The sequence below is a fragment of the Balaenoptera ricei genome, chromosome 2 (genome assembly GCF_028023285.1).
Source record: "Balaenoptera ricei isolate mBalRic1 chromosome 2, mBalRic1.hap2, whole genome shotgun sequence".
NCBI classification, from domain to species: domain Eukaryota; kingdom Metazoa; phylum Chordata; class Mammalia; order Artiodactyla; family Balaenopteridae; genus Balaenoptera; species Balaenoptera ricei.
Window position 1 is genome coordinate 148,606,854 of NC_082640.1, and position 26,769 is coordinate 148,633,622.

Consider the following 26,769-nt stretch of genomic DNA (forward strand, 5'->3'; position numbering starts at 1 on the left):
AATGTTTAAATGAGTTATGTGTCAAATCAATAGAACCTTCATTGTGAGTGGAGGAAGGGATATTTTCTTGGATAATATGAAGTTGATTTATCTCAATGATTCAAAAAATTTTTTCAACCCTAGACCACTACTCTAGCACCTAACCACCATGGCCTGTAACATATTATTGCACATTCATTTATTCAGCAGATACTTGTGCATCTAATTTGTCAAGCAGAGCAGTGAATTGTTGATGGCTCAGGCCATAGTTGAACATTCAGTTTTTGGTGTTAATTGATTCATCCATTATGTGTTCCATCTTTTATTATTTAGTACAGTGTGATTTTAAGTTTGAGGTTCTTGCAAAATAATTGACTTCAGGATTGAAGTTTTTTTATTTATTTGTTTTATTATTTATTTTAATATCAACCATCACAGGAGTATCTTCTATAATTGTGTTTACAAATTTGCCAGTCTGCTGTGAGAATTTTCTTAGACACACACAAAAAGCATTCTCACAAAACAGTCTATTCATTTTTGCAGCTTTAAATGTTAGAAAGTTCTTTATCCCAGTATTTCTCAACCCTGACTAATGTTTAGATCTCTTCTGGAGCAAAGTAATCCTTGTGAACCTTTGAGATGTGCCCAGTGACCTCAATCTGTGTGTACCACGTTTTAAAATGTAACCCTGTTCCTTTTAGTGATCATTTGGTACCAATTTGATCATAAACAAATGCAACTTCAAACACAGAACGTTTCTAACAATGATAGAGATCTATATAGAGATCTTCTAGATGATCCATAACATGCTTTTTTCCTTTTCTTTTTCTTACATTGCCACCAAAATGAGAATAGATTTAAAAATTCTTATAGCTTACCTTCAGCACTGCTTTAACTCTATTGAGCAAACCCTGCCATGTTGTAACTCCCACTTATTACTCTCTGGAATTGCATAAATTACGAAATCTGCCTTCTGTGTGACATCCGTTTCAAATATCTGAAGGTAGTTATCATGTCTCTTCCTTCTATTCCTAAGTAAAAACATCCTTAAATTTCTTTAATCTTTTAATTTAAATTTAAAACTTATGTTAAGCATCTGATATGTGGAAAGGCATCGGCCGTATTAAATACAGTGGCATCATTTCTAGGTGGAATCTGAGAGCTGCCACTTAATAATAGTATTACTTATCCTCTTTTTATAGACAAGAAACGGGATCAGAGGGTTAGTTGAAATTTTATTTGGTAACATTGGATAGGATGGATTGGTGTAGGTGGAAAATCAAGACATTTGCTTCAGAAGAGCTTCTCTTTTGTCATCGTTTCCAGAAACTTCATCATGGTCAGGGCTTAGAACTAAACAGGAAAAATCTTCAGGGTGTGATTTCTGTGTGTATACCTTCATTCCATGTGATTTTTTTCCTACTATATAAGAAAGAACTTGATTATTATAACTTACGTATCTTGTTATATTGAAGCAAATAATTAAGCATACATTTTTCTGAATATACACATGCACAAATTTTAATGTCACTGACCTTGATTTCCAGTCTCAGTTCTACTACTATCGGAAAGCATATGATAAGGGAAACAGGCATTTACAAGCTGAGGGGGAGGTAATGCTAAGGGAGAAGAGTAGTAGAGTAGGTGACGTGATTTCGGGAAAGCCATTAACACACAGCTGTTACTCACGGACAGTGAGTCTCAATCCTTTGATGTTTGTGGCATTCATAAAGAGTTTAAAAGGTGATTTATAAAAAATTATTTCAGAGAATTGAAAAAAACGTCGCACCATTATTTGGTCATCTTTAAAGCCTAATTATGCTCTGATCTTTTTGAGGAAAATTACTGGTTTTTACTAAGCACATACTTTATTACTGGCTTGTTACTGAGTGGTACCTCTAGCTTCTTATTCCCAGCAATTGTACTTCGTTCATAGTGTTGCCCAATCCACTCAGTTCAGTGTTCTGCCTGACAAACACAGTTATCAGGGTATGTGTAGGTAGCTGCAGCTACAAATAAATTTTTCTCAGTTTTCAAATTTGCTGGCTAACCTGTTAAACTTCTGCTATAAGATCTGCTGATGGTTCTCAAACTTCTGTGGCTTAAGAATCACCTGGGTGTTTAATTAATATAAGGATTCCCAGGTACCCATCCACAGAGGTTCTGATTTGGTAAATTTAGGATGGGACTCAGGAATCTGTAAACTTTACAGGCACCTATAGATGAAACACAAACCTTGAACAGCTAGGATTGCTCATCAGAATCATCTGAGAGATTCTTTTTTATTATTATTTTTTAATTGGACTTCGTCTATTTTTTTCTTCCAGTTTTCTTGAGATATAATTCATGTAAAGCACTGTATAAGTTTAAGGTGGACAGCATAATGATTTGACTTATATACATCATGTAATGATTACCACAATAAGTTTATCGAACATCCATCATTTCACACACATACAAAATTTTTTAAAAAGAAAAAAAGTTTTTTCTTGTGATGAGAACTCTTAGGATTTACTCTCTTACAAACTTTCATATATAACATACAGCAGTGCCAATTCATTAATCATGTTGTACACAGAAGACTGTATTTTAAACTGACATGCCAAGCCTACAAGTTGAATTTCCAGGATTGGGATCTAGGTACAAACATCTGGGGGGAAAAGTTCTATTGGTGATTGTGATGCAGACCACAGGTCAACCATTGATTAATTTTGTGTAAGTCCATATGGTATTTTATAGTTACTGAGTTCTAAGTATGTGTCTATGTTAATGTCTTAGAGTCTGGATATATTGTCTCTGTTTGTAAAGCATTTGGGCAGATTTTTAAAGAGAAGGTATTTAGTAGACAATTTTTGAGTGTTGATGAACAATCTTTTACTTCTCTGGGCATTTTTGAAGGACACATAATGAAGTAGTTTCTTAGAGCAGAGGGGCTCAAGGTATTCTCCAGACCAGCATCTTTGGTATTATCTGCTAATTTATTAGCATTGCAGATTCTCAGGCCCCATCCAGCCCTTCAAATTGGAAACTCTGATTGTGAGGGAAGCTAAAGTTTGAGAACCTCCATCTTAGAGTAATAGCTTCACATTTTTAAAATTTATCTAGTACTTTATATATTGTAGGGGGATCAAAGATTTTTTGAGAGGCTTAATACCGATTCTGAACTGAGAGAGTTGATTTTTAAATCACTAGTTAAGGATAATCTAAAAACAAAAGCATATTCTTTTTCCAAACAGAACTTCAATACACAATCATTAAACAGATGTAAATCTATTAGCTAATTAATTTAATTAGTGCATAGATAGAACATTTACATACTAATGCTATCTCAGATGTGATACAGATTTCATTTTCAGAATGTACCCTCTAATTTAAAAGTGATTCTTTTTTCCCCCTATTTATTTTACTGCAACATTAGAAAATCGAGTGTTAAAACTAAGCATTTTTGTGAGGTTATTGGAAAGTGAATAATCCATCTTTCTCTAATTGTGGACATTTAAGAGATCTTAAGTTAGTAAGTTAGTAAGATAATTATCATCTAAACCAAGAAATTTTTAAGCTGCTTTCAAAAATAATACAAGTATATGTATTCTTAATATTTTTTGTTATAAACCATTTCACCTGTCTTTTGGAATTTCAAATTAATTATGAAATGATGAATTTCAAAATCTGAAAATTAGATTAGAATGAGAAACTGAAAATACTGAATTATATTGCTTACTCTGTTTTACTTTCCATTCCCTGGAAGAAATATGATTGCTCTTGCTTTATTCCAAAATGAAGAAAAAATTTAACCTGTTTTCAGTTAGTCTTTTTGGAAAACAAGTTTAAAAGATGACTACTTCTTTCAGATTTTTCTGACAAGTGCAGGTGCACTGATTGTATCAGTGTTAGTTCATTGGTGGATTTTCTTAAAGAACAAAATAATCTGTGATCCTGCCATCTTGAAACTGCTATTGTTAACATGTGTAAACTTTGCTAACACTTTATACATTGTATCTTTCTGGTTTTATCTGTGCATTTATAAGTTATACATTTATTTATATACATAAATATGCATTACATAGACACAGAAATGGATTAATACTCAAATTTTGTTGTAGAGCCTGCTGTTTTTGCATACTACTGTATTGTAACATCTTATATAAGCACAGATTAATTTTTGTAGACTTTGCCTTGTCTCCTAAAATTTTATGTTACTTAGTTTTGTGGGAAGATTATTTCTATGGCTAATGTTCTGTCAGTTAGGGATTGACCCTGGTAACGACTATTGAATAAAGACAAGAAACAAAGACATATTTGTCCCAGAATATAAGCTCCATGTGGGTAGGAACTTGGTCTGTTTTGTTTATTGTATATGTCCCATGCTGAGAACAGCATCTGTCTCATAGGAGATGACCAAGAAACATTTGTGGAATAAATGAATACATTCTCTAACATGAGTATCCTAAAGGTTCATTTTTAAATTTATTGATTAGAGTTCAGAGACATTTTTCTGGAGAAGTTAATTATAAATAATAGCTAGCTAACTGTCCTGAAAATTTAATTTGAAATGTCAAATTTTTGTTGATTTGTCCATTAAGAGGGATTTTTAAAAATTAAACATTATCGGAAGTATTCTGGTTTTGCAGCAATTACCAGATGGAAAATATAACAACAAATCCTATTTATGATGAGAATACTCCTAATAATAAATACAAAATACTTGTCTAAGGCTAACCCCCCCCCCTTGGAAAAAAAGCCAATAAGATTAGAAATCAACTTACTGAAAACTTTTGTGTCTTATGATAATAATTACAACACTTTCTGGGAAAAGATTATAGAAAACAAAAGGAATCAACTGTCATGTTTCCAGCTGGGCTAGGAAGGCATAAATGTGATAAAGGTATTGATTTAATTGGTTAATTGATTTAATTGATAAATTAATTGATTTAATTTAATTAACTATAACTCATGCATTTTCCTGACACAGATTGCAGTGATAAGGGAAGTAATCTTAAACTTCAAGCTTCTTTTTAGCAGATAGGTATTCTAGTTTCTCAGCTCTCTCCCTATGCTCTAAATCTCTTCTCTGTCAAGATCACTTACTCTCCTTGGTGATGGTATCGGTGCTATTCACTGTTACACCGCTTGGTGAATTTTTTTTATTTTTAGCTTTTTTTTTTTTTTCCATTCTAACATCGAGTATGGTTACTTATATTTGAAAGTGCATATCCAGATAATCGCAGTAAATCCAAATAGTATGCCTTGTTCATAGTACTGACATCGTTAACGCTGTTTAACTATGATTGTAATCTATAGGATCACAGGAATGCTGGTGAATCACAAATTCAGCGATACCAAAAAAGAATGTTGAAGGGGCAGTTAACCTTCCATGGACCGAAGTTAAAGTCAAATAGCAGATTTGGGCCAAATACTTAAAGCCACTTATGCACATGCCTACTAAGAACACAAAAATGAACGAGGCAGTCTCCTGCCTCCAGGAAGCTTTAAGGACTGTAGAGGAACATAAATATAGCAAAATAACCAGAGTGGTCAGATCTAGGGGAGAGGAGCAGTTTTTGGAAGACAAAACAGAGACAAAGTGATGATGGAATTGAATCTTGAAAGTTTCTCACATAAATTTACCAAGTTACATATTGAGAAGGATACCCCAGCAGAGAGAGTGGAGTGAGTGAGCCATAAATGAATAAAATACTATGCTTTTGAGTAACTACAATGTGGCCGAAGAAATGTGGGAAATGATGAGGGTAAAGAGATGGGCAGGAAAATAGCTAAAGGAGGGTTTCATCTGAAAATAATTAGACTTTGTCCTGTGTACCTTTGATGGGATTTTAAGCAGGACATAATATCGGAGTTCTTAGTTTGGAAGTATCATTGTGGTAGTAATTTGAGGGCGAAATTGAATGAAAATGACAGTGCAGATTAGTTCAGTCAGTGGTTCCTAAATCTGTGTATCATATACATTTTGGGAGTTTTAAAAAACCCAGATTTGGGGGCCCTACTTCAGATCTACTGAATCAGATTTACAAAGGTAAGGCCCAGAAGTCTGAAATATTGACTGTCCCCAAGTAATTACAATGCAGCTAGATCAGCATTTGGGAATATCGCATTAGGTAACTATTTCAGTAGACTAAGTGGGAAGCTGGCTATGCTCCATGAGGGCTGTTCTGCTTATCACTATATTCCTAGTACTTACACAGTGCATGGTACTTGATAAATGCTCAATAAATATTTATTGAATGAATAGTTCTTGAATGAAGATGGTTATTCTGAGGTTCAGGAAGGCCACTTCCCATCTAGTGTTTTGGTTCTCTAAAGAGTTATGATAATTAAATGAGCTAATACATGAAAGCATTATATTTATGTGAAAGCAATACACAGTGCCTAGCACATAGTAAGTGCTCAATAAATGTTAGAAGGGGGAATATTCTCTTCATCTTTTCTCTCATGGTACTTTGTGTAAATAGGTATCTTGGCAATTGGTTTATGCCTGACCAGAGCTCCTGAAGTAAGTATGCAGATTGGTTTTACTTTGGGGATCTGGATGTTAAGCAAATAAAAAAACACCAACAATAGTGAGCTTAAGATGTTCAAATTAAGTACAGAGATGCTTCTCTGCACAAATTAAAAATAAAGTCTTGTGGGAGTATATGAGTTGATTGGATTACTGATTCTCTCCCCTTAGTGGCTGGCAGTACCCATTAAAGGGTGCTTTGCCTTGAACAGGTAGTCAGTGGGGCAGAAAGTATTGCCATTGTTAGATGCCTTTCAGTTAGAATTTTGGATTTATAAGCAGACTCCAGGAAAGAGCCTGGCCATGAGTTCCTCTGAATAGCTTAGGGGGTCAGGTCCTAAATTCCAAAGCCAACCCCTATACCTCTCTTTTATGTCTTTGGAGATGTAAAGTAGACCAATTTTGAACTTTATAATAATGGCCTGGACTTATAAATACTTATCTTGGTTATTAAAATGAGTTTCTGAGAGGCAGCATAGTCTAGTGTTAATAGCATGGTTTCTAGAGCCAGACTGCTTAAGTTTGAATATAGGCTTACCATTTATTAACTGTGTAAACCTGGGTAAACTATTTATCCAGGTTCCATTATCTGTAACATGGTGATGATATAATGATTTAAATAAGTTAATAGGTGAAAAACGTTTAGAATACCACTGTGTACATAGTACGCACCATGTATAGATGTTTAGATATAAAGCTGCAGGCCAAAATGCCAACTAAAGAATGAAAATTTCCTTGGAATTTCCTCTGACCTGAGACATTAGGAAGTACAGGGCAGTTAAAACAATGAGATATACAAATTTCATCTCTCAGCTTGGCAAAAATTGAAACAATAAAAATGACCCATAATATATATTACCACAGAACACATGGGCAAATAAATACACATTCATGGGTTGGCAGAGACAAAAATGGAAACAGATCTTTTTGGAAAGGATAACTTAAATGCCACATCCTTTAGATAATGGAATTTCACTTCAGAATGTCTTAATAGAAATACACAAGAAGTGCAAAACAACAACAACTTGTACCTTCAAGGCCAGAAAGAATTTTTAAAGCCGCAAATAATAGAGCTGAGAGATTGTTTTAAAATTATACCTTAACTTTATTAGAAATGTCTGATCATCTGTTAACATTTCGAATGATTATGATCTAACTTCAGTTCTAAAAGTCACCAATATTTACAATTAGGAATGCCAACAGGCTTTTCTTGTGCAATTAGTAGACAACACAGTTAGATGAATTAACATATATGCAATTATTTTGTGTTCTTATTAATCTGAAGAATAATAGGCTTTCTCTGTAAAATGGCTATTGCTTATTCATGAACTCTGTACACAAGAAGCTTAATAAGACAGCAGCTCTAAATGTATTTCCTATACAAAATCATATGAAGATATAACTACTAGCTTCTTGTCCAGTACTGTATGCTAAATAATAATGAAATAGTAAGTATGTGAAAACTATAGTACCACAAAGATTAAGCTATACTGCTGGTTTACTCAAACATTGATTCTAAAATGGTCATGGAAATGGGTAAGCAAACTATTCAAAAGACAATTTTTACTGTACTCTTGACTGATTTCTAGTGTGACTATCTTTACTTGATCTGTACTTAACAAAAACAACATAGATGGAATTGATAATTTAAAGAATAACAGTGCCCTTATTTGCATGCTAAAAATCTGCCTGTTCTGGTCTACAAAACTTTTATTGTGCCATCTAAATAGTAAGTAAATAAATAGTACTGGATTCATCTTTGTGGGACCTAGATTCCATGCTCTACCAGAAATAATTCGTGGTCAATAGTACTGTAATTCTGTGGGGTATGAACTGATAAAAAGAGCCTTCCTGTGAGTAGACAAGAAGCTGGGCAGTTCAGATGCTAAAATTATTAAGAATTTTGGAAGTTTTAGCTTTTAGCTGAGAAATGTTTTAAGAGCTCCTGTAGTCACATGTGAAGAACATCAGATAAATTTCTTCATTAAATCTTTATTACAGGTCTCCTGATTGCTTTATGTCTAGATTGATTATGAATAGAAGACATACTGATTTTCATCACCTTCTTCATCTAATTTAGGTTTGTCAACTCTTGAGATATCATATTACTTGTTTTATTGAGGCTTCCTTTTTTTCCAAAATCCTGGCTCATGCTCAAATTCTTATTCTCACAGTCTTCACTAGCTTAAATATATTATCCTTTAAATGTTCTATTCAAGCTCACATTTCTAATGGATTTGTCTTATAAAACTTGGTTGCCATATCTTGGACATTCATTATCTTCAAAGTTCTGAACAATACAACTATTCCTAAAGATATAGAGATAATCCATCAGCATGGTTAGCTTTATCAGATGCCCTTTAAAAGCATATAGCATGTAATATAAGGATTTAAGTTTTTACCAGGTGTTTCAGTTGGGTAGTAATTTGTTGGTAGCTTAGATTTGGTTGAGTAATTAAAAGAAAGAGGGCTTAGTAAATCTGATGAAAGTTGCTGATTAAATTCTGATCACCTGGACTAATTGTGGCATTTGAACCAATATTCAGGTTTATCATGAGATCATTGATCATCACTGTTTTTTTGGTGATTTTACTTGAACCAGATAGATATCTGTTTCCCACTCCACTGCTGCCTTTTACCTGCCAATTCAAAAGGGAAAAGAAGTGAGAGAAACAGTATCTGAGATGCTAGGGCCAATGGGGACACACTAGATGTCTCCCCCACCCCCAAGAACTTCAGTATATGTATAATTAGGTTTTTTAAACTTTTCTTATTGTACATTTTAAAGTTCAAATTTAATACATTTACTTAAAATCAATGAGAACAATGAAGTTCTAGTGCAAATAAAAAATGAAGTTGTAGACTGAGGACACTTGCATTTTCATGTTACACTTATAGCATCGAATATATTTTTGTGTTTTTAAAAAATTCTACAGCATTGACAAAATCCTGATTCACATAGATCAGTAGTTATAAGTAGTAATAATTTTTAATAGCTCACCTTAAATCTCAAGATACTCAAGTTAAATTGATCTAGTTGCTTGAATTGAAATTTTTGTATCAAAGTTGACTAATAATAGCAAATGTTCACATTCCTTATTAAAGTATAAAAGTCAGATGAGCACACAAACTTGAGCAAGTGCTAAAACTATATCATCACTATTGTCACAACACCGCTGCTGGAATTTCACTTTGTAATTATACAGCATAACAGGAGCATACTCTGAGAATGAAGAGCCTTGCTTGTTTTTGAGAATGTTACTTCTATGATTGAACCTCATAACTTTGTAGATCATTGGAGGGAGGAGAGATTTAAGGTGGAGACAATCGTGTACTTAATTCACAGAATATAAGGAAGATTAAGTGAAATAATGCTGGCAAGGTTCTTAGCACAGTGCTAAGTGCTCAATAAATGGTAATGGCTATTTTCAACATTTAATAAATAATTGATTTAATTGGATTAGGTTGAGGGTCATAGGAGAGCAGCTGAGTATTTGAGGTAGAAGCAGCATTCTCCAGTAAGAAGATAAAGCCTTGTGGAAGAGCAGAGACTTAAGTAAAAAAAAAAAAAATACCTGTGTTGAAATCCTGTCTGCTACAGCATGGCTATTTTTAACCTACTGAATCCCAGTTTCCTCATCCGTAAAATAGGGATAATATTTAACCTGTTTACAGGTTGTTATGAGAGAACTAGTACAGGATAGTGTTTGACACATAGTAGGTTTTAATAAACAATAGCTATTAAAGAAGAAGCTAAGAATAGAACCAGGTTAGCCTTGTTTACCTTCAGCTGAGTCAGGAGGAATAGGTAGTGCTACACAGTGAGGCAAAGGAAGATGGCTCTGCTTGGATGACTTATGAAAATCTTTCTGACTGATTTTATTCTTGGAAGAGTTCCCTAAAGATGTATGATTATATTGACACCCTTATTAGTTTTTATTAAACTGTTCTCTTAAATTCTTAATATTATGCCACATCTTTTTTTTCTTCCATACGCCTGCATTTATTTGGTACCTTTTGTGCCAGTAATACTGAATAGATAAGGGGTTGCTAAAGGAGTAAGCAAGCTGAAAACAGTAGCTGATTATAGATGCTGATATAAATTCCTGTAGCTTATAGTCAGTATTGCTCATGTGGTAGCATAGAGGGTAAAAAGTCTCTAAGTTGAGCCTACTTTTGAATGGCTATGAAAGTGCAGCCTTAGATATACAGGCTACTTTTCAGATTTTGGCCAAATCAAAAACATCCTCTCCAATTTGACGTGCTTTGGAAACACTTGCTTTGGACAGGTGTGAAGCTTCACCTTGGACTTCTTGTGAGAGTTCCTTTTGTCTTCAGTAATCCAAGAATTTGTATAGCTGTCTTTAAAAAAATACATTTATGTAGTAGGATAAATCTCTATATAATTTAACTACATGGCATCTTCTTATCCTTTCATGGTAAGCAGAAAAATGTAAAATGAGTTTTATTCAAGCAAATGCAAACTAACGTATTCTGTCTTTTTTCTCTTCTCCTCCTCTTCCCCTTTTGTTAAATAGGATAAGTTCTGAACGTCGAAAAGAGAAGTCTAGAGATGCAGCCAGATCTCGACGAAGTAAAGAGTCTGAAGTTTTTTATGAGCTTGCTCATCAGTTGCCACTTCCCCATAACGTGAGCTCACATCTTGATAAGGCTTCTGTTATGAGGCTTACGATCAGCTATTTGCGTGTGAGGAAACTTCTGGATGCTGGTGAGTTGTTTTACAAGGACATGATAGGTCTAAAAATTAGAAATCAGAAGTAATTGGAAATTACTTTTAGAAGGTGGTCATACTCTCACTTCTTTTGTAACATGATATCCTTTTTATTACCTGCTTTTAAAGCTTCATTCAGGAATTTTAAGATATTGGCCTCCCTCCCCCTCTTTTTCTCTTGCTGCACTTACCTACCTACCTACCTGTGTCTATCTTACTTTTAATGACATGACCCTTCTCTTTTCAGTGGTTTGCCTTGCTTCATTAGTTTAAATAATCATTAAAAGCCCCTGGCAGATCTAATTTTAGTCTTCCTGTCCTCTGGCCTTGACTGTTTTCCTGTTAAAAGAATGACAGGAGAAAAAATTTAAATATATAGAAAAAATATATGCTGCATGTATTAAATAAAGTATCTGGGGAAAACTTTATAAAAACATCTGAATATTACTATCATTTAAGTATAACTTTTTAACTAATTATTTTTTTCTTCTTGTGCTTTTTTTAGGTGATTTGGATATTGAAGATGAAATGAAGGCACAGATGAATTGCTTTTATTTGAAAGCCTTGGACGGTTTTGTTATGGTTCTCACAGATGATGGTGACATGATTTACATTTCTGATAATGTGAACAAATACATGGGATTAACTCAGGTAAAATACCCACATATTAAGAGCGCTTCTGTATGAGTTTATGATTTTATGTTATAGGTCTAATTTTTTTTTTAATGTTTTTACAGTTTGAACTAACCGGACACAGTGTGTTTGATTTTACTCATCCGTGTGACCATGAGGAAATGAGAGAAATGCTTACACACAGAAATGGTGAGAAGAAAAATTTATTGTTTGATTTATTGTGACAGGTGGTTTTTACCTAATTGGATACTGTCACTAATTTAACAATTTTGCTGTTGTAACCTAAGGCCAAACCTCATTTCATGCTTAATAAAATGTTACTCTATTCTTTGTTAAGTCTATGTTATTCTATTTTTTAGGACTTTCATAAAAATACCTAAGTTTTTAAAAAAGCCCACCTAATCTGTAAATAATTATACAAATATAAGAATTGATAAAATGGGAAAATAAATAAAAATCAGGACCAAGGAAGTTAATTATGAATGTAACTTTAAGGCAAGGGGAAGTCATAATACAAATAATAGGATTTTAGACAGTTATTAAAGTTGAGGTGCCAGTTTGGGTTCAAGCTTCTAAATGCCCAAGAAAAAGAAAAAGTTTCCCCAATTTTAAAGAGCATAACTGCTGTCTGACCCCTCAGGTTGTTCACAATAATTTGAGACTATGCAGTTCAGTTAGAAAGTATTAACGTTATGGATGCCTCCATATTAGCAGTAACAAAAAAGACCTGCTCAGACCTTTAAGCTCAGGAATGACTTGTTAAAAATAATAAAATGTTCCAAGATTTGGGAGAAAAGTACCTTGTGAATTACAAAAACTGAATTAAAGGCTTTTCACACCTGTGCCTTCTTAAACAGAGTATATGGATCATAATTTGATCTTTCTTTCATGACTCAAAAGTTACCACACTGAAAATTTGTCATTTTGCTCTGTGGTTGTTCTTTGCAGCTCTCCCATTTAAGTGTAAGTTTGTTTGCTTCTGCATTAAACAACCTCATTTATATTTCTTTGTTAATCATTTTTTATGGTTTTCTGTTTAATCTCACCTCATTTATACTAATAGTTAACCTTTATTGAGAGATTACTCTGTGCCAGGACACTGTTTTCTCAATTTTATGTGCTTTAACTCCTTTAAAAACCCTGTGAGGTTAACTATTTCTATTTTACTGAGGAAACTGAGTTACAGAGTTATTGAATAACTGGCTGAAGATTACTTGGTTAATAAACAGCAGAGTAAGGGTTAAACTAAGGTAGACTGGCTCAAGTCCACACTCCTTAGTACTTTAGAGCTCTTTTCATGTTCACCAACTCTCACTACACTCTACTGCCATTTCTCACCTTGGAGCCCTCTTCTGTTATTTAATTTCATGCCATGTTCTTACTGTGAACTTGGAAAGCAAATGAATACTTTTTAGAATTCTGTGTAAAGGAGGAGTAAATATACTCTAAGCAAGGACCTAAATGGGCTGTTGATGAGTTTAATATAGTGTTTACACTTTGAGGTTTGTATTGGAAGCTCAGTGCTTCCCTTGGGCTAGACTATAAGTGCATGGATATATGGAAGTCTTGTTTTGATTTGGTAATGATGCTAATGCATTATTCTAAATCAGATATAGTCTACTTATTATAGCTTAAATGTATGTTTTTAACCAAATGTTTTTTTAAAGCACATGAACATTCAAAGCACATGTGCTCTCTTATTATAATAAATTTGTGATTTAATTATGAACATTTAAAAAAATCATTCCTAATGCTAATGAATTTTTGATATTTTGTTGGGAAAGAAAAATGCAGATTTTCACTTTTAGCAAAGTGGGGCTGCTGCAATGCATCACATTTTGATGATACACTAAGAGCCTGAGGTATTGTTTATACAGCATAGTCCTATTTCATTTAAATTCCAAAAATAAGATTTAGAGTTCATTAAATTATTATAAAATATTTATTTTTATAGGGCTAAAAACTTAGTTGTTTAAAAACTTTTTTTCATTAGGAAAATGCTAGTACTTTTCACTTACCATAGTTTTTAAATTTATTAATATCTTTATGTCCCAGTTCAAAGGCTTTGGGTTCCCAAAGGTCAGTCCAATTCAAGTTTAGATTTTGAAGGACTGAAAATACCCCAGAGAATTTACATGTGGATCTCTGCTGCTACCACAACGCCCACCCCCCACACACACATCCCTAATACCATCACCAAGACCATTATGGTTCTTGTGGTGTCTTTTTAAAATCCACTTTCAAATGCTTCTAGGGAGGGCAAATTCAGTCCTATTTAAGTAAACCCAAATAACTTGTATCAGCACCAAGACTGCCCCAACTTGCCTATATTCCATAATTGTGAGTATGAACTAGAACTCTTCTTTCTCAATAGTCCAGTATTTCTAGCTAAGCAGCCTAAATTTAAACGTATTATCTTGTTTCTTTTCCACATGTTACTTTTCTTTCAATACACTAGCGTTAAAATCTCCAGGTCTTTTTTTAAAGTTCTCTTCTCCCTTATTTCCATTAATCTTTGAGTTTTTATAGATTCTACCTCTTCATTTGTCTTTTGTCACCCTTCTTTTCACTTCTACTGCCTGCTGCTCAGCCCCTCGTTACCATCATTGTATTCTAATTCTAACACATCATATATATTACTGCTAGATTAATGTTCCTTAAGTTCCTATTGTGCTTCCCAACTCAAATTTTTTAGAAGCTGCATTTTGTATATTTAAGGCTGAACTCCTCATTGTGGCATCCATGGCCCTCTAGTTATAGCCCTAACCATCCCTTCTGAGTTTGTCTCATTACTCCTCTGCATGTACTTTATATTATAGTCAAACTGGACTATGCACTGTTCCCCAAATATGTGCTGTTTTTTCTCACCTCTCTGTTTTTCGTTCTCTTCCTTCTGCCTGGAATACTCTTCTTATTCATCTCTACTTACTGAAATTCTAATGTCTATTTTTCTAAGAAGGACTTTTTGGTTTCCCCTTGACTATATTTCCCCTTGACTAGAAGTTATCTTCTAATCTCTCTCTGTACTCCTTTAAAGAGTTCTTGTAAGCCTTGGGCGCTTACTCTACATCGTATTGTTGTCATTGGCCTCACTACGTATACTCAATTTTTAACTTCTTCAGGACAGGCATTGTGTCTTGTTCATCTTTATATTGCCTGAAGTATCTAGTCCAGATCCTGAATAATGAATATTTTTGTATTTGTTGTGAATCAGACTGATCAACGAAGAGGAGAAATCAAGTTGCTGTTTGTTTAGTCACCTGAGTCTAATCTCATTTTTTTAGTTATCTGAGGCTTGGAATGGGAGTAAATAGACTTGAGTTTATTTAAATCTAACTTTGCTTTGAAAAGTCATTCAACATGGTTTTCTTTTTTTTTTCCTAGTAACAAAGTAGAGATAATTTCCTGCTTGCTTTACAGGAAGATTTAAGAAAAATCAGATATATAAAAATGTTACTTGCTATTGAAAAGAAATTTTCTGTTTTAAAAGTTCTATAAATATACAGAATATTTATTATAAATTGAGCTAGCACATCTAGTAAAAGTTTGGAGGAGATTGCTGAAGTTCTTTTTTTGGGTGTGCTTTGTACACTGATAACACAGTTATAGGGCAAATGCATACCAAGTTTATATTTCTTTGTAATTTGACCAACCTTACTGGCTTGAATGTGAAATGATTAGGTGCTATCCCAAATATGGATTCTCATCCCACCAACTCAGGGAATCACTACTACTGTGAACCCATTACTTACTAGAAGTGTGTTAAACCCCTTGGGTGTGTTAGAATGCGCAAAGCAGTTGTGCTCATGTTGACACTTTCCATTGAATAGCACCTAGGTGCTGGGGACTGTGCTACTCTTACTGTAATAAATTTGTGTGTTTAATTATGTTTTTTAACTTTATTTCATGTTTTCATTAGGCCTTGTGAAAAAGGGTAAAGAGCAAAATACACAGCGGAGCTTTTTTCTCAGAATGAAGTGTACCCTAACTAGCCGGGGGAGAACTATGAACATAAAGTCTGCAACATGGAAAGTAAGTAAAAATGATCTGTGAATGCACTTGATTTATAGATAAATTAATACATCTTGACATTTCTAGTATTAAGACAGCATTAGAGGACTTCCCTGATGGCGCAGTGGTTAAGAATCCGCCTGCCAATGCAGGGGACACAGGTTCGAGCCCTGGTCTGGGAAGATCCCACATGCCGCAGAGCAACTAAGCCCGTGTGCCACAACTACTGAGCCTGCGCTCTAGAGCCTGTGAGCCGCAACTGCTGAGCCCATGTGCCACAACTACTGAAGCCCGCATGCCTAGAGCCCGAGCTCTGCAACAAGAGAAGCCACCGCAATGAGAAGCCTGCGCACCGCAACAAAGAGTAGCCCCCACTCGCCACAACTAGAGAAAGCCCATGCGCAGCAATGAAGACCCAGTGTGGCCAAAAATAAATAAATAAATAAATAAAATTAAGACAGTATTAGAACTATGAGGGAAAAACTTACTGTTTCTTGGCATTTATAGATTTAACATACAAACAGTGCAGTAATTCACCAGTTTGAGGCATGAACTTAAGTTATGTGCATTGTGACACTACTGGCTTTGCCAACCACCCAGTGTTTGAATCTTGATAGAGATTAATTTTCTATTCATTGTTGTATCATTTCTTTGCTCAGTGTTGAAACACAGTCATCAGATCAAGAAATAACCATCAAACAGTGACCAGATAAGTGAAAAATCAGCTCAGATTTGTATGAAGGCAAATTTTTTTAAAGAGTAATCTTATGGTGCCTGAGGAGTAGGTCATGGGTGGTGTTGTAGGGAAAACATTTATTGATTTTCAAAAATGTATTGTAGTAATCTACTAATGACAGTAAATTTTATCAAAGCTTACTTGCCATGTCAGACTCAACTGTCTCTGCATTTTGTTTTTTACTAGCATAAATTTTTTAAAAAACTGCTTTGTTTTTCTTCATACATAGGTACTTCACTGCACAGGCCATATTCATGTATATGATACCAACAGTAACCAATCTCAGTGTGGGTATAAGAAACCACCTATGACGTGCTTGGTGCTGATTTGTGAACCCATTCCTCATCCATCAAATATTGAAATTCCTTTAGACAGCAAGACTTTTCTCAGTCGTCACAGTCTGGATATGAAGTTTTCTTATTGTGATGAAAGGTAAATGAAATATAAAATATAACTTGAAATTTTTAATTAGTCCACAGAACTTTTTTTAACTATTAACTGTAATAAAGACTATGTATGCTTTCTTCCACTTAAGTTGAATACAACCATACATCCTAGAATTTAGTAAAATTAACTTTATAGATTAATTCAGCCACATTTATTGCACATTTACTATGTACCATACATACTTACTCTAGCAGGTGCTATCCAGAGATTATTAAGATGAGGTCTTTTTCCTTTAGGGGTTCTAATTTATTTAAAGAAAAAACAAATATATTTCAGAGACATACAGTGCATAATTTGAGGAAGGATTACTTCTGTTTGTGGATTAGAAAGGAAAGTCTTTGGTCATCTCCTCATCCTACATATTTTTCCTGAGCAGCTTCATCCTTGCCCATGGTTTCTATTGCTGTTTCTCAAATTTCTATTCATAACTATTTCCATTTAATTGCCAATTTGATATTTTTATCTGGATATTCTTCTGTATTATAAACTAAATATTTCTGTACTTGACTGAAACACTCCTACCCCTAAACAACAACTTCAAAAACAGCTTTTCCTCTTTTAGTGCCTATCACGATTAATATACCACTGTAGACACATGACTCCAGCAAACATTGGGAAGTCGTCCTTAACTTTTCTTTTGCTTTCATTATCTACACTCAGTTGGTTCCTAAATCTTAATAGATTTACATCTATTTACATCTATCTACATATATCTCCTGATCCATTCCCTCCTTCCACTCTTGCTTTCCTGCCATTGAGTTCTTCAGCTTATTATTACCTTTGGCTTGAACTGTTGCCACAGTCTCCTAACTGCATCTCTGCCAACAGATTTGTGCCCTTTTAATCTCATTCAGGTTTCCAAGAAGTGGACTTCCTAATGTGAAAATCATATCATGTCATGTGAAAATGCCTCAGTTGCTTCCCTTCATCTTCACACACAAAAAAACTTTTGTTTACAAAAAATATTATAAGAGCAGGAGATTTTTATTTATCAAAAGAAGACATACATTTTGAAAAGCTGAAAGAAAAACAGACCTATGCAATAAATCTAAACTTCTTAGCATGGCAAGCAAAAATATTCATGATCTGGCCTCTGCTGACTTCTCCAAATTAATCAGGAGGAGGGGAAGACCCCTTCTGATGTGGCCCCCAACACCCTACAGCCAGAGAACTCCACATGCTGTTTTCATTGTCATAGTGCAATGATGGTTTCCTCAACTCCAAACATGTACTTAGCTTCCAAGAGCCACCTACTGCATCTACTTGTAGAGCTTTCCTTGTTTCTTTAAAATACTACCGTTCCTTGTACATATTCTGTCATAGCCTTTTTTCAGCTTTTGTAATTATTTGCTTGGTTGTCCCACTTTTTACTATAAGACTGTGTAACACAGTGGCTGAAGGCATAGGTTCTGTACCCAGACTACTAAATCCGGACTTTGTTGCCTATATCCAGATGACCTTAGACACATTACTACTTTTCTTTGAGCATCAGTTTGTTTAGAGTATAATACATGTATCTGTATTATCTTCAACTTGAACATTATGTGAGAAAACCGATTTGAAGCCCGTAGCTCTAACATGAAGTGGATAAGAAGCCCCAGCCCTACTGGACAAGAAAATGTGGCAGAGCACTGGCTTTGGAATCACATAATTCTTGATTCAGTCCTGGCTTGCAGTCCTGGTACTTATAGTGTGGCCTGGGTGTTAGAACTTAACTGTTCTAAATCTCGTGTTCCTTATCTGTTAAATAAGGGTCATGCTTCAAAAGGCTGTTGTAGGAGTTTGTTGAGTGCCTAGTACGCATAGTGACCGCTTCACCACTGGGGTTAGCTTTAAGAAAAATGAAGACAAAGGAGCTAAGAAGTATTTTATGGTGTTTACTGCCTGTATTTATGTCAATGTATGATAGGACAGAGATGGCCCATCGTTTTTTTAGGAATTATTTTTTATTTTTTGAACTCAGTATGAAGTATAGGGGTGGGCTGGGGAGAAAGAAAAGTGATGGAGCTACAATGAGAAAACAAGAAAGGGCGTGACATTCCCCTTCTGGTTATATTAGAAAATTAGCAAAATGGTCGTGACAGAGGGGTAAAGGCAGCCTGCTTAGAGACCAACCAAGTAAGGTTTTGAGTCTGACCAGGAGATTGTTGTTTTATGGTTAGAGCTCTTTCTAGGAACTTCTCACAGCTATAACCCCTAAGAACCAAGATAGAGAAAAAATTTTACTCAATTTTGAGAAAATCTAGCATATCAAACTTCTTATATCCAAAATGTCCCACAAATGGCTATTATTTATTATACTAATTTCCACTTATAATCATTCAAACATTTGAGCATCTACTATGTTTGTGGCACGACAACTGGCACTAAAGTAGAAATGAAGTTTAATTCCCGCCCCATGATATTTAGAACGAATGAATCCTCTACTGCATAGTTGCTTTAGATTACAGGTTTCCTAGTCCATTAAAAACACTTCTTGATTAAACTTTCTGGATCACTCCTCCCCTTTTTGGTACAAAAAGCTATGTAATTCTCTAACGTTAAATTATCTTGACCTTTCTCCCTCAAATATGAATACAATTGACCTTCTAGGAAAATAATGCTGTTTATATTTTGATGTTTATATTTTAGTGATAGACGTACCTCAGCTCAGATTGAGAAGCACTGATTGACATCTGATTAAATCAGAGCTCCTTAACGTGATACACAAAAGCTCCTGTTAATCTGATCCTCCTGCCTACCTCTCCAGCCTCACCTCCCCACTTGCCCCTGCGAACCACATCAGAGTCTTTATTGCCTGTACAGTGTCGACCATTTTCTCATCTCTGGCTTTGCTTGTAGTGTACCTTCTTCCCGAAATGGTTTTGCTCTCTCTTTGACTCTCTTTTATACTCAACTCATAAGTCTCCTATAAGAAGCTGTCCCTCACCCCCACCATTCCTTATCATGGATAGGGCTGGTTCCTCTGATTCCTGCAAGATTCCTATCACTGCACTTGCCACATAATTTCATAAGTATTGTGGTAAGTGCACCAGAAAATTCACCATGCTTTGAGTTTCGCCTTTGCATTTTCACATCTAGAACAACGCCAGGCACATATGGGAATATAAAGTTTTAAATAATGAAAAAAATTTAATTCCATGAGAGTTTTATTCAAACATATAACCTATATGAGACCAATTAAAATCATTTTTAAAGCATAATTTAAATAAATAGGATTTTTTTTTTTTAACAGTAGTTTCCTTTGTAATGCTGCCACCTAGTGTAGATGTGTTTAGAGATATCCCTTAGTAAAGAATTCTGGATTTTGGCTTAGTTTCGTTTAGTTTTTGTTTTTATACAAATCAGCTATTTATCTGTTTATTTATTTTGGAATAAACTATGGCAGATCTTGCCTTAAGGTGTGACAACACAAAGAGTATTACTTTTATACATTTTTTAGGAGAAGGCTATCTCCCCTGTGTGTTTTCTGGAGTTAGCTGGTTTTTTGGATACAGTGCATTATATAACTTTTGCTTGTGCCTCAGTTAGAAAGTCCTTTGAATTCTAAAGTCTGAGAAATCAAAGAACTTAACTCATGTTTTGCTCCCAGAAAAGGAGAGAATATTTCTGTTTAGCATGGTGCTAAGAAGACAGCTTTCTCTTTCTCATGAAATGGGCTCCATTTCAGACTGTGGTTAGAGAAAGTCATAAGATCTAGTCTCTGTTCTAAAGGAACTGCCAGGGAACCAGAATGGGTAAATGGATTATTTTCCAATTCATTTTCAGTTTGATATCACTGCTTCATCTGAAATGAATTCCTATAATTTTATGTAATTTCAAAAACTAAGTACAAGAGTATCTCCCCAAACCAACATAATATGAATTTATTTAGTTCCTATATTAAAATTTTGTAGTAGGTATTGAACCCCCAAAGTGTGAAGCCTTGCCTAGAGGAACTGTTATAAAAAGAATCTGATTTTGTATACACACACACAAAAAGAATCTGGTTTTATGGTAGAATAATGTTATGGGTTTAGTCTATAATTTAAATTAAATGTCATTAACTACTTTTAAAGCTTTTATCATTTAATTTAGCAGTCCTTCATATCTATCTATTACATTAACTGTCTTATTACCAAAAGTGTGTACAATAAAATATGATAAAAATAGGTAACAAGGAGATAAAAGGGTTAAATAGCAGGATGAACCCTTAGGGCTTAAAGAAATGCATGGTGCTGCATTTAGTAACTGTAGAGTTACTAAAGGTGAGATATAAGTTTATCTAAACAAAGAAGAATGCTCTTTGTTTTTGAAAATTCAATTGTCCATAAGATTAAGGCATATCAGTTACTCTGGAGAAGCAAAATGTTCTTCATTAGTTAGTTTCTGTCATTTTTATTCTTACTTACATTTTTTATTTAACAGAATTACAGAGTTGATGGGATACGAGCCAGAAGAACTTTTGGGCCGCTCAATTTATGAATATTATCATGCTTTGGACTCTGATCATCTGACCAAAACTCATCATGATAGTAAGTATAGATATTCTAATTATTTAACTCTTGCAATTTCTACTGTTTGGTTATATATCTAACTTTTTGGTTAAAATTAACCAGTCTTCCTAGACCACACATTTTAATAAACCTCTTCATAAGTGATCTGGGTCATTAAATCTTTGTTTTGTATTTATTATAACCAATACCAGTTAAAGCAGAATCATTTAATGATATATAAAACTACCCTGGCATTTTACAAAAACTAAAAAATATGTATCATAGAATATAGCATCATTTTCAGAATTCTTACCTAAGTATTCAGAACAGTTAGCACAAAGAATGCACTGAGAAAATAACTGTTCAGTGAATCAATGAATGCGAATATGATCAACACCATGCACTAGTTAGTGGAAACAGGTACACTTGACGTAAGACATAATGCTCAGTTTTACTCATATGAGTGTTATTTGAGGATCCCATGATAAGTAAAACTTTGGAATTTCTCACTTGCCTGTTTAATCTGTACCTAAACATGACTTCCCAGTGTGATTGGGCAATGCCTGAATGTCACTGAGTTAGCATGATTAGCCTTGAACTGCAAAATGGGTAAGTCCACAGTCAGGGTCCCAATACTCATGATGATATCATCATTACTATTTATCTAGTACTTTCTCCCAAATCAATAATTAAGATTGCCTAAATTGCCAGAAGACTTCAGCACGATATCAACTGAGATTCAAATATGCTAGCACATCTATTTGAAGCATCTTTGGTTCTCTGGAAACTACAGCAGGAATTTAAGGAAATGATAGCCGTGCCACTTTGTTGAATGTTCTCTGTGGAGTCAGGGTTACTCATTCTGTTTTCTGATACTTTCAACATGTAAGTAGTTAAAGGAATTTTAATCACTGCTGTCCCTCATTCCTGGCTTTCATCTTATTTAAAGTGAAGGTTGGCAGGAAAGGAGTTTATTTGGGGGATTAGAAGAATGAAATAGGTACATTTTCAGCTATCCTGGGGTGTTTTCTCTGTCTCTCAATTTAAACAGTTAAAACTGATTCTATTAAAATAAACATTTCTCCTTTTTTCTAAAACAATGATCAACATTCAGTATCTATTCATTCGATTAAAAATTCAAAGTTATTTTCTCTACATGACTCTTTTCCTTTTCACTCCTAGTGTTTACTAAAGGACAAGTCACCACAGGACAGTACAGGATGCTTGCCAAAAGAGGTGGCTATGTCTGGGTTGAAACTCAAGCAACTGTCATATATAACACTAAGAACTCTCAACCACAGTGCATTGTATGTGTAAATTATGTTGTGAGGTAAGCTTGGAAAATAAATATTTGGGGGGAGCAAGTAGTAAGTCTTTGAATACTCTCTTTTCTTTTATAGAAAGATTATAAATGTTCACTGAATTTTATTTTATTTTCACGTTTCTACCTAATTATGGTTTTCAGTACTCTGACCTGAGTTTCTTGGCCAGCTATTTTAGTGATTCCACTAATTACCATCAGTAGCTATTCACCCCCATCCTTTTTATTCCCATTTTTTAAAAGACCTTGAAAAAAATACCAGATCTCCTATGGATTAGTTTGTTCTAGTCATACAGCTATCAGCATAAACTATCTCAAGGCAGCTATGTTATTTTTATAAGAAGAATTCTGGCCCTGGATAGTTAGGTTTGTATCATACCTCTGTCCCTCATTAGCTCCATGACTTGGGGAAGTCTCCTCATTTCTCTGAATTTCATCCATTTAGGAATACTTGCCTCAAAAGGTTAAAATGAGGATTAAGTGAAATTCTATGTGAAATTACTGTAAAAGGCTGTATGTGTGACACATGGCTCGTGTGTATTCATGAACTCTTCTCTTAGTTGATTGGCTTGTGAATATTATGGATATCATAAACTAATCTTTCATTTGATCTATTTCAGTAAGCAAATGCCCACTTCTAGTCCATCTTCTACATTACCACCAGGCTGAGTTTTCTTGCATGGATATCTGATCATCTCACTTTCCTTAGAGTTGTTTTAAAGATCCCTTTATCACCCCCAAGATAAACCCTTGCCTACTTACGTAGCATCATTTGTTATTATTTTCTGTACTCCCATGCTTTTGTAGATTTAGCCTTCTTTCTAAAATCTGTGGCCACCTCTCTTAGGAAGACTTTCATCATTTGGTTTTTATTTTTGCCACTTCTGACACCATCCTTTAATGTTTTAAAATTAGGCAAAAGAGTTCTTTTGTGACCTTTCCATTATATAAGAATCACCCACTTGGAATGTCCTTCTTTTCCCCTATCCCAGTCTGCCTAACAAATCCTACTTGAGTCCAGGTTTCAGCTTACTGGCCTCTGTGACACAAACCTTCTCCATTTTAGCAACTGTCACTTTGTATTTCAGTTGTTTGCACACATACTTTCACAATGGGTTTTAAACTTCCTGAGGGCAAGGGTTAGACATTTTAAACTTTGTATCCTCAGTTCATTTCACATAGTAAACACTTAATGTTTGTTGATTAAAGGAGCAATAAAATTAAGCCAAACATGAAGATGGAGCTGTTGTTCATCATCTCTCTTCAACTCTATCCTGTAGGTGGTATCACCAGATCATTTTCTTACCACCAAGGAACAAACAGTGCCCCTCTTAGAAGGACCTTCGTCATTTATATATCTTTATATTCTAGGGCCATCCTTAGGTCATGTTTCATATATGAATGTCAAAGAGTTCTGTGCCAATATCCTTACATGTGGGCACAAAAGATCTGTTTATTGTCCTACATGTACTTGACTGTTACATTTCTTTGTCACCACCAGTCTTCTCAAAGGAATAGCTGAAGTTTCTGAATTGAAATTAGTCAAATACTTGAATTATCTTGTATTGTGAAGTTTAATAGGTCTTTATTTCATATTGGTATTTTAAACCCTGAATATGACCAGGTAGGCATGAGAGATGTTTTAGGGCATCTTAAAATGTTCCTTTCCATAAAACAGAATTTTGAATTTTTTTGAGAGACAAGGCCATTTCAGAGTCCTTCTCCCCCCCACATTGTGTCAAGTGCTCATTTAAGAATTACTAATCTCTCTTTTTTGACAGTGGTATTATTCAGCACGACTTGATTTTCTCCCTTCAACAAACAGAATGTGTCCTCAAACCAGTTGAATCTTCAGACATGAAAATGACTCAGCTATTCACCAAAGTTGAATCAGAAGATACAAGTAGTCTCTTTGATAAACTTAAGAAGGAACCTGATGCTTTAACTTTGCTGGCCCCAGCTGCTGGAGACACAATCATATCTTTAGATTTTGGCAGCAATGGTGGGTCTTTAGTTATTTTGTTAATTGCCTAAACTATGTTAATTGCCTAAACTTTAACATTTTTTGTTGGTAATCATTTGGACATTGTGGTCTTTGCCCCTGTAATTTCTCAGCATTCCTGCTTTTGCACATTGTTGGAAATTGTGCTTCAAAGTGTTTTTAAGGTATTTCTTCTTCCCACTTTTAATTGTTCACTTTTAATAAGCTCTGCTATTTCTACAACCTACTGTCATATTTTTTCTCAAGTTAGCAGTTATACTGCAGTAGGCATAAGTTGCATTAAAGGATAAATAAGTAGTCATACCAGAATATCAAACATTGAAAAAGAAAACTGTAATTTCAAACTAGGTTAAATTTTAATGAATAAAAGGTATGAAAATGTTGGAATTGAAGGGGTTTTTATGCTATATAGATTATAGAAGTTGTCAGTAGTGGATTGGAAAGATAACTCAGACTTATGGTTATACCATAATATCTGCAGACTTTCGGATTAAGTAAAATTTGGTAACATTTTTGTTACTTGAGTGAACTAGATAAACCTTTTGTAAAAGGGGGCATACATTTCTGTATATGTTGAAATCTAGATAGTCTTTAAATTGACTAATTTTTTCCCCTACAGACACAGAAACTGATGACCAACAACTTGAGGAAGTTCCATTGTATAATGATGTAATGCTCCCCTCATCCAATGAGAAATTACAGAATATAAATTTGGCAATGTCTCCATTACCTGCCTCTGAAACTCCAAAGCCACTTAGAAGTAGTGCTGACCCTGCACTCAATCAGGAAGTTGCATTAAAGTTAGAACCAAATCCAGAGTCACTGGAACTTTCTTTCACCATGCCCCAGATTCAAGATCAGCCAGCTAGTCCTTCTGATGGAAGCACCAGACAAAGTTCACCTGAGGTAGGTGTCATGATATAACAAGAAAAGGATAACTTACAGATTTTAATGTTTAGGGATATATATGTAAATTTGAACCACATGTCATAGTTTTGATTCTATGAATTTTAGCACTTTTAAAATTACTACAAAAGCTATGCCTGACTTAGACCTCAGTCCATGTTTTAGGCTCAGAGACAGTCAGGAACATGGGAATGAGCTGCCTTAACATAAGGCAAAAGGTAAAACATATGTTGCTCCTCTGTGTATTTATATCAGTAGGACAAAAAAAGTCTTGAACTTAGACATCCACAGAGAACAATACTGTGTGCCTATGATTGATCTAAGCCCATTCATATTACCCTTTGAGTTGGAGAATTATCCAGTGGCAAAGGGCTTATTATTAGCAAGGCTTAAAAGGGAAAGGACTCTAAGCTCTTTGCCCAATTTAGTACAATTTCCATCACTATTTTGACATTCTGGATAAGAGTAACATGAAAATACCAAGTCTTACCCAGAAAAAATACTTAGTAACTTTTTAATTCAAGTTCTGTCTTGATATTAGTTTTCCTATAAACAGAATAAAAATAGTCTTTAAGGGCTAGGCTGGGCCAAGACTGAAGGTATCATATAGGGCTCTATTTCTCAATGTAGAATGATTTGATTTCAGAGCTTCCTATGTCTAAAAACATGCTCATGAGTATGGCAGCTCAGATTTGAATATTACGACTTGATAAATGAGGCTCAAATAAGCCTAAAAAAGTGGTATATTATTTTACATTAAATATTTACTGACTCAAACTGGCAAGCTAAAAGTAGGAGATTTGACATCTCATAGGCTTCTAGAGAATATATCCTATTCTCTGGTTGCTCAGTTTGCCTAGCACAAAAATGGTTCGAGTCATTTTGTTTTTAATCCATAAAAAGTAAACATCTAACAAAAATGTTAAGATGAGGGAAGCAAAAGTTTATGCTTAGAATACATAGCTATAGTTTTTTGGTTAGAATTCTTGCTGAAAACTAAACTAGTACTG

The 26,769-nt window shown here is 34.5% G+C and overlaps 1 protein-coding gene and 1 long non-coding RNA gene across 2 annotated transcripts in view; one reads left to right on the top strand and one right to left on the bottom strand.

Annotated features, from left to right (window-relative positions):
* HIF1A (hypoxia inducible factor 1 subunit alpha) overlaps positions 1-26,769 on the top strand; it is a 41,606-nt gene that overhangs the window by 8,787 nt on the left and 6,050 nt on the right. Inside the window, exons 2-10 of the mRNA XM_059914359.1 lie at positions 11,035-11,225; positions 11,734-11,879; positions 11,966-12,050; positions 15,781-15,893; positions 16,838-17,040; positions 21,463-21,569; positions 22,713-22,860; positions 24,633-24,853; positions 25,473-25,759. Coding sequence (XP_059770342.1) covers positions 11,035-11,225; positions 11,734-11,879; positions 11,966-12,050; positions 15,781-15,893; positions 16,838-17,040; positions 21,463-21,569; positions 22,713-22,860; positions 24,633-24,853; positions 25,473-25,759 — 1,501 coding nt within the window. The remainder of the gene's footprint in view (positions 1-11,034; positions 11,226-11,733; positions 11,880-11,965; positions 12,051-15,780; positions 15,894-16,837; positions 17,041-21,462; positions 21,570-22,712; positions 22,861-24,632; positions 24,854-25,472; positions 25,760-26,769) is intronic.
* The window catches only part of LOC132359774 (uncharacterized), a 34,803-nt gene continuing 9,243 nt past the window's right edge, over positions 1,210-26,769 (bottom strand). Inside the window, exons 2-3 of the long non-coding RNA XR_009500930.1 lie at positions 17,242-17,296; positions 1,210-1,401 (exon numbers count right to left, since the gene is read on the bottom strand). This is a non-coding gene — a long non-coding RNA (uncharacterized LOC132359774). The remainder of the gene's footprint in view (positions 1,402-17,241; positions 17,297-26,769) is intronic.